This window comes from Schistocerca americana, chromosome 2 (assembly GCF_021461395.2).
Source record: "Schistocerca americana isolate TAMUIC-IGC-003095 chromosome 2, iqSchAmer2.1, whole genome shotgun sequence".
In the NCBI taxonomy this organism is placed as follows: domain Eukaryota; kingdom Metazoa; phylum Arthropoda; class Insecta; order Orthoptera; family Acrididae; genus Schistocerca; species Schistocerca americana.
In genome coordinates this window covers 656,000,175-656,017,444 of record NC_060120.1, presented here as the reverse complement: position 1 = coordinate 656,017,444, position 17,270 = coordinate 656,000,175, and the positions used below count along the sequence as shown (strand labels likewise).

General features: G+C 42.1%; 1 protein-coding gene across 1 annotated transcript in view; it reads right to left on the bottom strand.

The window, feature by feature from the left end:
- The window catches only part of LOC124594290 (glutamate receptor ionotropic, kainate 2-like), a 285,982-nt gene that overhangs the window by 113,311 nt on the left and 155,401 nt on the right, over nt 1-17,270 (bottom strand). The window contains exon 8 of the mRNA XM_047132653.1: nt 10,657-10,806. Within this exon, the coding sequence (XP_046988609.1) occupies nt 10,657-10,806 (150 nt within the window). The remainder of the gene's footprint in view (nt 1-10,656; nt 10,807-17,270) is intronic.

Here is a 17,270-nt window from a genome sequence, read left to right as displayed (position 1 = left end):
TCTTCTTTGTTCGTCTGACTACAAATCGTTGCCTTCTGTCCATTTCACCTTACGTTCCCCACCATGCCTAGACTGAGTCTTTGTATTTACATTTTCAGAGTTTCTAGCTTCCCTATGATGTTAAAATTTCCAAACTTCGACTTGTAGGAAGTTACCCTTTCGTCTCATATTCACTCCCTTTAATAAGAATGCATAGGTGATGTCAGCCGAACATTTATCTGATAGTTATATGTACAATTGCGACTAAATCGACAGTATTAATTTCTGCTAGACATTTCCCCTTCAGATGCTTGCACAGGTTGCTTAAGCTGCATGAAATGTGTGCAGAGCGTAAATCAGGATTTTAACCACTAATCACTTCAGAGGATGTGGTGAGCTACTTCCCTATTTAATGAACTGTACATTAAGCTTCAGTTATACAGCTATCTTATAAATAGCCTGCATTACTTTTATAAATCAAAAAGAGGGAGAAGTGCTGGCAAGAAAAGATAACACTGGGCAACAAAAAAATAATTCTTGAATGTTTCGAGCACTTCATGATGCAACTCGTACTAATTTTGGGGTGAGAAAAACAAATACGACAATGAAAAATTTTTATTATCTCTAGTTTCTATGATGTACACAAGGTGGAAGTATTACATATTAACCGATTGAGAGAAAAGGATACATTTTGATTACATACATACTAACAACAATGAAAGTGCATTTGATTTTTTAACTGGTAATTACATGCTAATAGTTCTAAATTTCTGGAAAAATACTTCGCAGATGGTCGTGTCTGAAGAGAATCATGTGGTGGCCTATTGACTTCGTCGTCTTTTAGCTTGCCTCTTGTAATGGAGTTCTGCAGAATCCCTGCACAAAGACCAACAGTAACCCGCAAGCATTACTTCATTCCAACGGCCCTGATATCTTTGTTCCATAAAAGAAATGTCCTGATGGAATCTCTCACCACGTTCATCATTAACAGCTCCACAACTAGGAGGGAAAAAGTCTAGGTGGGAGTGGAGAAAATGGATCTTAAGGGACCTGTTGCATCCAAAGTTACGGTATTTTTGCAGGAGCACTGTCACCAAATGCTTGAGGTTGTCATCTCTTTTGTTGCCTAAAAATCCATGAACAGCACCCATGAAGGCTTCTCAAGCTTCCTTTTCTTTCCCCTCCAAAACTTGGGCAAATGCAGGATCCTTCACAAGTTCTCTTATTTGTGGTACGACAAAAATGCCTTCCTTACCTATTGCATCACTTAATTTCGAAAATTTCTCTCTTATGTACTTAAAGGCCCGTCTTCCTCGGTTCATAGCTTTGACAGTTTTTCATCAAACCCAGCACGATATGCAGGGGTGGAAGAAGAACGACTTTTGGGTCCACAAGAGGCTTGACAATGACATTTTTCTCGCGAGGGTGAAGATTTCTTGGAGGCCAGTCTTCTTTAATATAATGCAATTCCCTATCTCTACTGTCCCACATACATAAGATTCAGCAATGCTTTGTGTAACCCAGTTGCATTCCTAAGAGTAGGCAATTATTTTTACATCATCACAGATTTTCCATTTGTGTTCATGACATTTAATTGAGTCCAAGAGAGCTGTCATATTTGCATGTGTCTCCTTCATGTGAACAGCATGACCAACAGGAATAGATGAAAGAAGGTTCCCGTTGTGAAGTAACACAGCTTTCAAATTATGCTTGGAGGAGTCTATTAATAGCCTTCTTTCAGTTGGACCATGGTTTGTAGGCTCCCGTCAAATCACACACAGCGAAACCCATAGACCGTTTCTTCTTTTTCAGCCATTCTCGTAGTGTAACTGAACATGCGTTGGAACATATATGTGGAGTCCAAGACTTATGCTGGTCCCCTACTTTCATACCGATATAATATTGATAGGCAGTCTTGACGAGAGGCGTCAGATTGCGTTTTTGTGAGGAAAGTGTAATTTCACCGCAAATGTAACTAATGTTGTTCACCATATTTACACATTTTCGTGGCATTTTTACAAATTTTACACCAAAAAAGCACTCGCGAACCAGAAATTTTGCATTAATTCGAGTAGAAACTACATGTAATTCACTGTCACAGCAACAGTAGCTGAGTTTGACTCACAAACAGCTGAAGAGCATTTGTGATTTGTTATTTGACAGGTGTGCCAACTCCCACAAAAAAAATTCCCCCAAATTTAAAATCTTCACTCTACAAAATGAAATGTCACTTTATGTTCAAAACAAGAGCTAATCTGTCATTTTTATGGTGTTTTTTGAATTCAGCAGATGGAAATACATGTAAATTTACTATTTTAAAGCCCGAAACATTTTCATTGTTGCCCAGTGTAATATGCAAGATACTTAGCACTGCGATTAAATAAAAAATAGACAAAGGGAATCGTTATGCAAATTGCAGGTGGAAACGATTGTACCCCCCTCCCCCCCCAGACAAAAAATTTTGAGTCTGATTTAATAAATATAAATAGGGAAACGTTAAAATGCTGTTTTTAATGCTTCAGGTGTCTTACAAAATCTCCCTGCACTTGAGTGCAGCGTACAGAAAGTCCATACAACAGTGTGAAACTGCAAGACTTTGAGATGTCCAACTTGTGCCTCACATTCGCACCTTCTTCGGTCTTGAAGATCCGTCAGAGATCCATTCTCTGTTTGTCGTTCTGTGGTATGTTCGTATTGGTAACACCATGTCGCGTCACTCGTAATGATCGTTTACGGAAAAGAATTGCCCGTATTTTTTTTTTTTTCATTTCAGTTAAGTCGGAGCAGGCATCTACACGTCCTTCTTTCTTCTGGAGTCAAGGTGTGTGAGACAGACTTTGCACTTCTTTATTTTTCAAAAAATTCTCGAGAAAATCTTGGACGCTTGATTTAGAGGTGATCATTCGTTGCTTTATTTCGATTTGTGACACAACACTTCATGGTCGCCTTTCCATTACTTAATCCCGCCTGCTCACAACTGACTCGTCTAATGTAGAGCTGTCTTTTACAGTTGTTAGTTCAATATGCCACTATAGCTACTGCGCTGACGTCGCTTCTACGCCTAGAATAAAAGCAGTCTTGATACTTTTAGGGCAGACTGTGTATATGGAGCCAGCACCATCCACACAGATTTCAGCACATTTATGTTACCTTGTACATGAGCTGGACAGATCAGATAGTTGAAGTATTGTAGCCCGCTGTAACTCCAGCCTAGCGACAGCTGTGACTAGAATTTCTTTTCGGGACTGAGTTGCAGAAACTGTGTGACAGGTGAAACTCTGTTAAGCTGATTGTGCGATAATTCTCGAACTTTTCGGCTCTTGCAGTCTTCATAGTACTTTTTCCAAAGGTAACATGGTACATCGTCAGACTCATACATGCTACACACCGACTGAATAGCCATTTTGTTGCCCTTTCGCCCCAATGATTTTACAAATTCCGATGGAATCTTATCTATTCCTTCCGCCTTATTTGATGTTCAGTTTTCCAAAGTTCTTTTAAATTCTGATTCTACTACTGCATCCCCTATTTCCTCTATATCGACTCCTCTTTCTCCTTCTATCGGATCAGAGAAATTTTCCCCCTCATAGAGGCCTTCAATGTACTATTTCCACTCATCCGCTCTATCCTCTGCATTTAACAGTGGAATCCCATTGCACTCATAATGTTACCACTCTTACTTTTAATTTCAGTGTAGGTTGTTTTGACCTTCCTATGTACTGAGTCAGTTCTTCCGACAATCATTGCTTTTTCGATTTCTTCACACTTTTCATGCAGCTATTTCGTCTAAGCTTCCCTGCTCTTCCTGTTTATTTCATTCCACAGTGACTTGTATTTCTGTATTCCTCAATTTTTCTGAACATTTTTGTACTTCCTTCTTTCATCGACCAATTAAAGTATTTATTCTGTTACCCTCTGTTTCTTCGCAGATACCTTCTTTGCACCTATGTTTTTCTTTCCAGCTTCTGTGACTGCCCTTTTTAAAGATGTCCATTCCTCTTCAACTGTACTGCCTATTTAGCTATTAATTATTGTACTATCTACAGCCTTAGAGAACTTCAACCACATCTCTACATTCCTTGGTACTTCCGCGTTTTGATTTTTCCTTGACTAATATCTTGAACTTCAGCCTACTCTTCATCACTGCTATATTGTGATCTGAGTCTATATCTGCTCCTGGGTACGCCTGACAATCCTGTATCTGATTTCGGATCCTTTGTCCTACCATGATGAACCTTTCCGTATCCCTCGGCCTTTTCAAAGCATACCTCCTCCTCTTGTGATTCTTGAATAGAGTACCCGCTATTACCAGTTGAATTTGTTATAGAACTCAGTTAATCTTTCTTCTCTCTCAGTCCACCGAGCGAGGTGGCGCAGTGGTTAGACACTGGACTCGCATTCGGGAGGACGACGGTTCAATCCCGCGTCCGGCCATCCTGATTTAGGTTTTCCGTGATTTCCCTAAATCACTCCAGGCAAATGCTGGGATGGTTCCTCTGAAAGGGCACGGCCGACTTCCTTCCCCATCCTTCCCTAATCCGATGAGACCGATGACCACGCTGTCTGGTCTCCTTCCCCAAAACAACCAACCAACCATCTCTCAGGCCTAGTACCAAGGCCATATTCTCCTGTAACCCTTTCTTCTACTCTTTCCCACATAACTGCATTCCAGTCCCCTATGACAAATACATTTGCAACTCCCTTTACATACTGAATTACTCGTTCAACTTCCTTATATACTTACTCTGTTTCTTCATCTTCAGCTAGCGACGTCGGCGTTTATACCTGAACTACCATTGTCGGTGTTGGTTTGCTGTCTATTCTGTCGAGGACAACCCTTTCACTTAACTGTTCACCGTAACACACTCTCTCCCCTACCTTTCTGTTCCTAATGGATCCTACTCACGTTATACCATCTTCTGCTGCTGTTGATGTTACCCTATGCTCATCTGACGAGAAATCCTTGTTTCCTTTCCATTTAACTTCACTGATGCCCACTATATCTAGATTGAGCCATAGCATTTCCCTTTTCAATTTTTTAGCTTCCCTATCACGTTCGAGCTCCTGATGTTCCACGCCGCGTCTTGTAGAACATTATCCTTTCGCTGGTTATTTAGTCTCTTTCTCATGGTCACGCCTGCCTTGACAGTCCCCTCCTGGAGGAGGCATTAAAGTCACATTAATGTATATCCACAGCTTATGTGCTGTGTAACTGAAAAAGTGTCATGATGACCTCTCCATTGGCAATAGATTCCTGAGTAGTCCCCATTCGGATATCTGGGAGTTTACTTCCAAGTCTAAGGTGACTATAAGAAAAAGACTGAATAACCAAGGCAAGGGTAACGTCCTGTGTGTCGGGGCGTGGAATGTCCAGACTCTGAACGTGGCAGCGAAGCTAAAAAATCGGAAAATGGAAATGCTGAAGCTCCATCTAGATATAGTGGAGGCCAGTGAAGTGAAACGAAAAGAAGACAAGGATTTCTGGTCAAACTAGTATAGTTAAATATCAACAGCAGTGGAAATTTGCATAACGGGAGTAGGATTCGTTATAAACAGGAAGGTAGGGTAGAGGGTGAGTTACTGTAAACAGTTCAGTGACAGTGCTATTCTCATCAGAATCGACAAGAAACCAACACCGACAACAGTAGTTCAAGTATACATCGCGACGAGCCAAGTAGAAGATGATGAGATAGAGCAATTATATGAGAATGTTCAACGGGACGTTCAGTACGCAACGGAGGACGAAAATCTAATAGTCACAGGGGACTGGAATGCGGTTGTAGGGGAGGGAGCAGAAAGTAGCAAGTAGAGAATATGGGCTTGGTAGTAGGAGGAACGAGAGAAGAGAAAGACTAATTGAGTGCTGCAATTTATTTCAGATGGCAACAGCGAGTACTCTATTCAAGAATCACAAGAGAAGAGATGTAATTGGACAAGGCTAGGAGACACAGGAAGATTCCAGTTATATTGCATCATGGTCAGGCAGAGATTCCGAAATTTGATATTGGACTGTGAGGCGTACCCAGAAGCAGATATAGATTCAGATCACAATATAGTGATGACGGAGAGTAGATTGAAGTTTAACGGACTACTGAGGAATGATCAGTGCCAAAGAAGTGGGATACGGAAGTACTAAGGAATGAAGAAATATGCTTGAAGTTCTCTGAGAGTATAGATACTATGATAATGAATAGCTCAGTAAGCAGTTAAGCCGAAGTTGGATGGAAATCTTAAGACTCCTATCCTCTTGTCTCTCTTGATTATCTTCCTTAATCTATGCTAGTGTGTTATGTGCATACATTTCGATTAAAATGTGTTCTGTGATTCAATGATTCATTTAAAGGGGGCGGCCCGATACAAATAATCAGTTAATTCACAATGATAAGAAGAATATTTCATATCACACTCCAATACGGTCTACATACTATGATTTCAATCATTTTTAAACACTGGCTGACTAGTTACAATAAGAATGGAATTACTCTCTTCAGGAAATCGGGAACAAGGTGGAAAAGGTGAGATTTCAAATTATCACGCGAAACACAATGGATAATTACTTTTGCACAATTAATTTTATCGGAAAATTTATCATTTCTCTAAACATAGGACAAGAGCAAAATCATGACAAACTTGTAATAGTGAGAGCTGAACGAACACTTTTGTCTATTGTTGAGGGCACCCAGTTTATTAAATTAGTGGTCTCTTTGTTATTAATCAAATTTCCAAATGTGTGTGAATTCCTAAGGGACCAAATTGCTGAGGTCATCGGTCCCTAGACTTACACTGTACTTAAATTAACTTATCCTAAGGACAATACGTACACCCATGCCCGAGGGAGGACTCGAACCTCCGGCGGGAGAGGCCGCGCAGTCCGTAACATGGCGCCTCAAACCTCGCGACAGCTCCGAGCGCCCTCTCTTCGTTATTCTGTGCTCAGTAGAGGGGGAAGGAATTATATCGCTAGCATAATGAACCCTGTGCTGGAACGTCATCTTTAGTTCCTATTTCATATTCATTCGTTTTTAGCAATCCTTGCAATCAGGGAATTGGGTATCAATAATATCACTTTAAACCACAATACGAAATCGAATGGCAGAAAGCTGGGGTAGGCAGACACGAACATAGACGTACATGCACAAGGAAAATTAAATTAATGTATCCTAGAAGTTTCTTCACACGATTACATTTAATCTCATCAAGAGCGTGCTATTCACTGTTGACTGTGCAGTCATCTCCTTTCAAAGGCAGACGCAAGTCATTAAGTTCACTCACCTCAATTATTTACACCCCGTTGGATAATAGTAAAGTTCCTCACACGATTCACACACAAGTAACCTCGACTTAGCTATCCTCAAGTACGATCTGTAAGCTCATTGATTGTGCAGTTCGTCACCATGTGAATGATCGAAACCAATGGCATAATTTATTACTCCACACGTTGATCGTTTTGGATTTTCATCTATGCCAAAATTCACACGCTTTTCCTACTCATTAAACTAAGTTAAGACGTAACGCTCCGGTCTCCCGCAGGAAATCCATGTAAGGCAGTACAGAGGCAAAGACCGACCGTATATATTCACGTAATTTCAACAAATAACTTCACACACCTTCAGCATTAAATATTTCACACTTAACACATACATGACCTGTTTGATTTCACACGATACGACTATCTTCCGCATTGTTCATTACCTGCTTCGGTGAGGTCCACATTACAAAGGAAAATAGACCGAAATTACTCAGAACACTAAATGTTAACTTTATTAATGAAGTTAAGTGAATTGCAAAGCTATTCCTATTCATGTGTGCTTAAGGAACCGAAAGATTACGTTGAAACTAATGAATGGAGTGAGTCTGCATGCTTTCATCTGAAAGTAAAGTTCTGTCCGTAAAACTGACTATCAAAATTACTGCAAAAAGTTGTCGTAACGTTATTCTAACTATAAATCGCCTGAAAGAGAACGGATTGGTCATATATATTAAAGTATACTTCATCCCAGAAATAATATCTGCTTGCCAAGACGGACACCTTCATAGGTTCCGTGTGATCTCTCCGAGGTGCAGACCATGAATTCAGTCAAACGGCAACGACACAGTGACCGCCCAGCTCTTCTTTCTGAAGTGGAGGGGGAACCTGTTGCCAATCCCTGTTTTCCCGGACCAAACAGGTGCATCTTTCCTGACTTTACTCTAACATTTAAGTTGACACCAGATATTCAATAAACTACCTATCTCTGAATTAATGCATCCAGAAGACGAACTTACATTTATCATATCCAAATAATGCGTAGCCACACAGTAGGATACTTAAAAGAAAGTGTATTATGGAGTTCAATAAATAAACACAGGTTGCATTAATCAGTTTATGAAATTAGCCACTGAATATCACGTAAAATTATAATGGGAAGGGAACAATCTGTCCCCTCCTAACCTCTAAAAAGGGCTGTCACAGAATATGGAAACAAAAACGTCGGTACAAGAAAAGTAAGCTCGAAGAAACCATGGATAACAGAAGAAATCCTTCAGTTGATCAACGAAAGCAGGAAGTACAAAAATGTGCACGGAAATTCAGGAATAGTATTAAGAGTGCAATGGGAATCCCCTTTTAAATGCAGAGGAGAGAGCGAATAGGTGGAAAGAGCACACTGAAAGCCCCTATGAGGGCCAGAACTCGTCTGATGACTTGATAGACGAAGAAACAGAAGTCGACAAGAAAGAGATAGGAGATCCAGTATTATAATCAGAATTAAAAAGAGCTTTGGAAGATCTAAGATCAAATGAGACAGAAGGAATGGGTAACATTGCATTGGAATTTCTAAAATAATTGTGGGAAGTGGGAACAAAACGATTATTGAAGTTGGTGAGTAGAATGTATGAGACTAGCGCCATACCATTAGAATTTCAGAAGAACAAAATCTAAACATTTCGGACCCAAAAAAGTGTTCGATAGTATAAAGTGCTTCAAGACGTTCTAAATTCTGAGAACAACATGGGTAAGCTATAGCGAAAGATGGGTAATACACAAGAACGAAGAAGAAACAACAAGAAAGACAAAGAACGAAATGCTCGGATTGAAAAGGGACGGTTGTAGTCTTCCGCCCTTTCTGTTCAATTTATCAACGGAGAAACGATAACGGAAATAAAACAAATGTTCAAGAGTGATATTAAAATTCAGAGTGAAAGGATATCAATGACAAGGTTAGTTGATGCCATTATTCTCAGTGAAAGTGAAGAATTACAGATATGTTGAGTGGAATGAACAGTCTAAGGAGTACAGAATATGGATTGAGGGTAAATCGAAGAAAAACGAGTGTGTTGAGAAGTAGCAGAAATGAGAACAACGAGAAACTTAACATCTGGATTGATGATCACAAGTAGAAAAAATTAAGAAATTTTGATACCTAGGCAGCAAAATATCCATCACGAACGGAGCAAGGAGGACATAAAAAGTAAACTAGCACTGGAAAAAAGGGCTTTTCTGGCCAAGATAAGTCTACTAGTGTCAAACATAGACTTCAGGAAGAAATGTCTGAGGATGTACGTTTAGAATTCAGCATTGTACGGCAGTGAGACGTGGATTGTGGGAAAACCGGGACAGAAGATATTCGAAACATTTGAGGTGAAGTGTAACAAAAGAATGTAGAAAATTAGGTGGATTGATAAGGTAAGGCACGAGAAGGTTGTTCAAATGACCGGCGGAGAAAGGGATAGGTGAAAAACTCTGACAAGGAGGAGTTACAGGATGATAGGATATCGCTTAAGACAACTTCCATAATACTAGAAGAAAATGTAGAGGGTAAAAACTGGAGAGGGAGACAGGGATCGGAATACACCCAGGAAATAATTGAGGATGTAGGCTGGAAATGTTAATCCAAGATGAAAAGTTTGGCACTGGAGAGGAACTGGTGGCGGGCCGCATCAAAATGAAACCAGTCAAAAGATTGATGACTCAGAAAAAGTAGTCACTCAGAACTTTCATCACCTCCACGACTGCTGAGTGTAGCGGCTGTTGGTCTGTCGTCGGTTGGCAGTGTTGACGCCTTCGCCGTAGATCCTACTTTCCATTTTAAGAAAAAATTTGTTTGGGTCCTTTGGGTACTGTGCGCTGCAGAAGATGTCAGTTTGTGCTCAACACATAGCAGAAACACAAGTGAAGTGGTGACATCAGATTCGGAAAGGCAAGTTGATAGCCCTTCGCAGCTAAGAGTAATCAACTCCCCGGTGTTTCGGCGATGACCTGAAGTTTAGAGTAGTCTAGCGACACGTGCTGTCCAGGGGTACCAGGATCGAAGTTATTCCTACGCCTCTATACCTGGCCTGCGTTAGTAACGGAATGATGTATATCTTCAGCCTGTCCAGTCTTCTTTATTTTCTCGTCTCACAATCAGTTACCACTGTTAATTTAGTACCTTTCCTACTTCTCATTTAGTATCAGTTTCAGCGTTTTAATGAAACCCTGTAAAAAATAATAGTCCTATGGTATAAAAGAGAAATGAACTGTGTATTATTATGTGGAAATTTAAGACCTGTTGTGCAGTCTAGCTGACAGAGAAAAATTATATCAATAAATAAGGAAATATGGTTGCCATAGTTTAGATAAATGAACAGTGTGAAACAACAGCCAGAGAGAGAGAGAGAGAGAGCGCGAGAGAGAGAGTAGCAGGTGTCAGTACTGACGTCGTGCAGGGCCTGTCGAACGCCTTGGCCGCGCTTCCAGGCTGGGCCGTCGCACTTGAGGCTCTCAGCGTGCAGGGGTCGCTCCGAGTCCTGATGGAACAGAGCCTCGGACAACACGTCCACCGCGTCCTGCATCAGCGCCTCACCCGTCTGCAACACGCCACCACTCCTGCACTCTTGCGTAACTGAGTAGAGGCAGAATCATTTCTCTTGCTACACAATGTGTTCTCAACGCTAACAAACGAGTAACTAGTCCTAGCTGAAACACAATAAGCCTCAGTTTACCCTCTCAAAATATATTTTTTATGTATTAACTACAGCCGGCCGTAGTGACCGTGCGGTTCTAGGTGCTAGAGTCTGGAGCCGGGCGACCGCTGCGGTAGCAGGTTCGAATCCTGCCTCGGGCATGGATGTGTGTGATGTCCTTAGGTTAGTTAGGTTTAATTAGTTCTAAGTTCTAGGGGATTGATGACCTCAGAAGTTAAGTCCCATAGTGCTCAGAGCCATTTGAACCACTTTCTTGTATTAACTACATCTCAAAGCTTCACCACGCTTTCACCTGCTCCTCGTATTTGCAGCAGACTACAGCAAGCAGATGGTCATAAATTTGCTCGTGCTTATGGAAAAACTATCTTTAACTGGAATCTGGCACTAAAAAGATCAACTTCTTTAAAAAGAAATCAGAATATTTATCATTATTTATGTGCCGTTTTTCTTCCTTTATTGAGTTTAGATTCCCCCCGAAGGGGGCGGGCTGGCATCAGCTTAGTACGCCGCTCTTCAGCCTGCACAATTTGTTTTAAAAAATGAAGATAGTAAATAATAAAAGCAGGTTATAAAATCGGTGACTTTAATGTTAAAATGGCGGAAAATTGTGGAACTTAAGTCATAAAATAATGGACAGACAATTAAAAGACACGGTGACAGTCTGGTTTCTGTTTGCAAGAGATACAAAAATCACACCCACTGACAGCATGATTTTTGTTGGCAACACTTTGGAAAGACGCACAACACTGAACACTCAATTGAACACTGCACTAAAAAGTTGGCACAAATATGATACACCACAGTCGAGGGCAGAAAGGGGGAAGCTGGACAGATGATGGGAAAGAAAAGGGGGGTGAGGAGAGGAGAAACGAAGTGGGGGGGGGGGGGGAAGGAGCCGACGGAGGACGAGGAATCATAAGAGGTGGGGGGGGGGGGCTTGCAGATGCGAGAGGGAATGGGGAAAGGCAGAGGAGGGGGATGCAAAAGGACTTGGGGGAGGGGGGGGCGGGAGGAGGGAAGCTGAGAGAGAGGGTAGGTGGGGAAAAAACAGGATGGGTGGGGGGGAAGAGGGAGCCTGGGGAAAGGACAGAGGAAAGGAGGGGGAGATGAGGATCAGAGTTGATAGGAGGGATAAATGGAGGGAGAGAGGGCATCATCTGGGACGGGAAGTGGACAGAAGCCACCTTGGGAAAGGAGATGAAGGGTGCAGAGATAAGGGTTGGAGGGACACAACAGTGAAGGTGCGCCAGAGGGTGGGGGTTGGAGAGGAGAGGAGCAACCAGGGGATGAGGTGGATCAAGGCAGCGGGAGGTGTAGAGTATGTGGATATGTTCGAGGAATAGGAGCAGATGAGGGAAAGTAATCAGGTCGTAGAGGATCCGCATGGGGATGGGAGGCGTATACTGAAGGCGAGGCGAACTGCATGCCACTCAAGGATCTGGAGGGACTTATAGAATTTGGGGGGATTACGTGCCATAGAAGACATATAATTTTGATGACAAAAATTTGTCAGTTGATGTGACTAAGTCTTGTGGCTGACTTAAGATTTAAGGAAATAAAAGAAAGAGGCAGGAGCTCTGATGAGAGGAAGGAGCTTGGAGGTGTGAGTTCTATTGAACTATGCGAGTTTAGTAAACTTAGAGTATACGCCTAATGAAATTGTGTCGGGAATTTGTCTTCAGAGAGTGTGAATGGATCGAGTCAGGGCGATGCGTTGAAATCAGAGCTGCACAGCGCCAGGGTTGAGGACAAAACACAGCTTGATGAGGTTTTGAGCGCTACGTTTATCACAGGTATTAGAAACATATTTCGTGTGTGGGGCGCAAATGACAACGGCCGGGAGTAAATGCATGAATTTAAGTTGGACCATTGGTGGGCTTGTTACTAGAAGTTACGGAATGCATTTGATTTTGCCCCCTGCACTCTACTTTCTTGGTTGCACATACTGGCTTAACATGGCTAATATGTTGCACTGTTTACACTTGAAGACTCCATTGGTCATCCTCATTGTGGTTCGTACGCTGATGGCAGATTATGCTTGGGGCCTGAAGATGATTCTTTTCCGAGTCGAAATTGGAACCATGTTTTGAATAAACGTCGTTTGAATTACAGTACAGCTGTTGGTTTCAATTTTCACTATTCGAGTACATATGCTGGAGGCCAGCGCCTGCGCTACGGTGTAAGCGGATGGCAGTCGTGCGGAAACTCGGCAGGGGCCATGCATGGTGCGACAGTCGAGATTAGCTGACTGGCAGTCTGGGAATGGAGGTGTTGGGGTCAGGAAGAGGCCGCTGTGCGGAGAGGAAGCAGGGGCTGTAACTTAATGAACAAACAGTTTCACCGAATAGATTTATATATACAAAATTTCAACAGCCGGCCAGAGTGGTCAAGCGGTTCTAGGCGCTTCAGTCTGGAACTGCGCGACCGCTACGGTCGCAGGTTCGAATCCTGCCTCGAGCATGGATGTGTGTGATGTCCTTAGGTTACTTAGGTTTAAGTAGTTCTAGGGGACTGATAACCTCCGATGTTAAGTCCCATAGTGCTCAGAGCCATTTGAACCATTTTGAACAAAATTTCAACAGTTTTTTAACCGAATAATTTTGGTCCTGCGTGTAAAATTGTCTAATTTGATGTGATTTGTTGGATCATTTTGCAACTTTATGTATCTTGTATATTCTATCTTCATGTAGCAATTGTTAAAAAATTGTTGGAGATTTGTCGTAAGTTCCTATGGGACCAAACTGCTGAGATCATCGGTACCTAGGCTTACACACCACTTAATCTAACTTAAACTAATTTCGGCTAAGGGCAGCACACACACCGATGCCCAACGGAGGACTCGAACCTCCGACGGATGGAGCCGCGCGAACAGTGGCAAGGTGCCTCAGACCGCACAGTTATCCTGCGCGACGCAAAATCGTAATTTACGAGTACATATATGAATGCATGTCCCAAATAATTATAAATATAATCTTAGAAATTACAAAAGGCAGGTAATGTAGGGTAGTTGACCTGTCAATTCCATGTTTACACTAGTTGTGACAAACGTTGTCAAGGACTGTCACTCCCTAAGAATTCACAGCAATAATATACATGACAACCTTATATGTTACAGAACAGATTTCATATCCTATGGATTATTAACCCGAAAATCAATTTGGCAAATAAACCATTCTAATGCAGCTAAAGGTGTATACAAGATGCCCTTTATATCTGAAAGCTGCGGAGCACCAAGCGTTCAAGATCTGCATTAGTACGAGAGTGAGTCAAATGAAAACCTTAAATAATTTTTTAAATATTAGTTATTGTGCAGAAGTGGTGCAAAGCTGTATCACTTTTCAACATAATCTCCCCCACGCTCAATTCAAGGCCTCCAGCGCTTACAAGGTGCATAAATTCTTTTAGAAAAAAATTATTTAGGTAGTCCGCGCAACCACTCATGCACCGCGTGGCCTACTTCATCAGAACTGAACTTCTTTCTCCCACTGGGTCTTTGAGTGGTCCAAACGTATGGAAATCACTTGGGGCAAGGTCTGGTGAGAACGGCGGATGAGGAAGACACTCAAAATGCAGGTCTGTTCAAAAATGGCTCTGAGCACTATGGGACTTAACATCTGTGGTCATCAGTCCACTAGAACTTAGATTTACTTAAACCTAACTAACCTAAGGACATCACACACATCCATGCCCGAGGCAGGATTCGAACCTGCGATCGTAGTGCAGGTCTGTGATTGTTGCAACTGTTGTACAGTCAGTGTGGGGCCTTGCATTGTCATGTTGCAAAACGACACCTGCTGACAGCAATCCACGTCGCTTTGATTTGATTACAGCCCGCAGATGATTTTTTAGGGGAACTCTGTATGATGCACTGGCGACAGTGGTCCCTCTGGGCATGTAATGCTCCAAAATGACGCCTTTTTCGTCCCAAAAGAGAGTCAGCATAACCTTCCCTGCTGATGGTTCTGTTGGAAACTTCTTTGGTTTTGGTGATGAGGAAGGGTGGCATTCCTTGCTCGCTCTCTTCGTTTCCGGTTGGTGGAAGTGAACCCAGGTTTCATCCCCAGTAACGATTCTCGTTCAAAGCGCTGAAGAAGTTTTTCACAAGCATCAACACGTCGTTCACGCATTTCAGGAGTCAGCTGCTGTGGCACCCATCTTGCAGACATTTTGTGAAACTGGAGCACATCATACACAACGTTGTGTGCTGACCCATGACTAATCCCTAAACATGCTGCAATGTCATTCAGTGTCACTCGGCGGTTTTCCTTCACTATGCCTTCAACAGCAGCAATGTTCTGTGGAGTCACAACTCGTTGTGCCTGACCTGGACGAGGAACATCGTCCACTGAAGTCACACCATTTGGCAACTTCCTACTCCATTCGTAGACTTGCTGCTGTGACAAACATCCATCACCGTACTGAACCTTCATTCGTCGATGAATTTCAATAGGATTCACACCTTCACTACGCATAACAGAACGCTGTTCTTCCCTGGTGCAAGTCGCAAGTGGGGCGGCTATCTTTATACTGATACTGCGACGGTATGTGTGCATCTGGACCGTGCTGCCACCTACAGGCCATTCTGCCCGCTGTTTGTAGCGCGCTCACCAACTTACAGGATAACGGAGCGAAATTTCGATTTGTTATTACAAACGTCTCAAAATGGCTAAGCAGGGATGGCTAGAGGGCAAAGGTAAGAATGTAGAGGCTTATCTCACTACGGGTAAGATACATTGCCTACGGGAAAATTAAAGAGACCTTTGGAGAAAGGAGAACCACTTGCATGAATATCAAGAGCTTTGATGGAGACCCAATTCTAAGCAAAGAAGGGAAAGCAGAAAGGTGGAAGGAGTATATAGAGGGTCTATACAAGGGCGATGTACTTGAGGACAATATTATGGAAATAGAAGAGGATGTAGATGAAGATGAAATGAGAGATATGATATTGCGTGGAGAGTTTGACAGAGCACTGAAAAACCTGAGTCGAAACAAGGCCCCCGGAATAGACAACATTCCATTAGAACTACTGACAACCTTGGAAGAGCTGGTCCTGACAAAACTCTACCACCTGGTGAGCAAGATGTATGAGACAGGCGAAATACCCTCAGACTTCAAGAAGAATATAATAATCCAAATCCGAAAGAAAGCAGGTGTTGACAGATGTGAAAATTACCGAACTATTAGTTTAATAAGTCACAGCTGCAATATACTACCGCGAATTTTTTACATACGAATGGAAAAACTGATAGAAGCCGACCTCGGGGAAGATCAGTTTGGACTCCGTAGAAATGCTGGAACACGTGAGGCAATACTGACCCTACGACTTATCTCAGAAGAAAGTTTAAGGAAAGGCAAACCTACGTTTCTAGCATTTGTAGAATTAGAGAAAGCTTTTCACAATGTTGACTGGAATACTCTCTTTCACATTCTGAAGGTGGCAGGGGTAAAATACAGGGAGCGAAAGGCTATTTACAATTTGTACAGAAACCAGATGGCAGTTATAAGAGTCGAGGGACATGAAAGGGAAGCAGTGGTTGGGAAGGGAGTGAGACAGGGTGGTAGCCTCTCTCCGATGCTATTCAATCTGTATATTGAGCAAGCAATAAAGGAAACAAAAGACAAGTTCGGACTAGGTATTAAAATCCATGGAGAAGAAATAAAAACTTTGAGGTTAGCCGATGACATTGTAATTCTGTCAGAGACAGCAAAGGACTTGGAAGAGCAGTTGAACGGAATGGACAGTGTCTTGAAAGGAGGATATAAGATGAACATCAACAAAAGCAAAACGAGGATAATAGAATGTAGTCGAATTAAGTCGGGTGATGCTGAGGGAATTAGATTAGGAAATGACACACTTAAAGTAGTAAAGGAGTTTTGCTATTTGGGGAGCAAAATAACTGATGATGGTCGAAGTAGAGAGGATATAAAATGTAGACTGGCAATGGTAAGGAAAGCGTTTCTTAACAAGAGAAATTTGTTAACATCGAGTATAGATTTAAATGTCAGGAAGTCGTTTCTGAAAGTATTTGTATGGAGTGTAGCCATGTATGGATGTGAAATGTGGACGATAAATAGGTTAGACAAGAAAAGAATAAAAGCTTTCGAAATGTGGTGCTACAGTAGAATGCTGAAGATTAGATGGGTTGATCACATAACTAATGAGGTGCTATTGAATAGACTTGGGGAGAAGAAGAGCTTGTGTGCACAACGTGACTAGAAGAAGGGATCGGTTGGTAGGACACGTGCTGAGACCTCGAGGGATCACCAATTTAGTATTGGAGGGCAGCGTGGAGGGTAAAAATCGTAGAGGGAGACCGAGATGAATACACTAAGCAGATTCAGAAGGA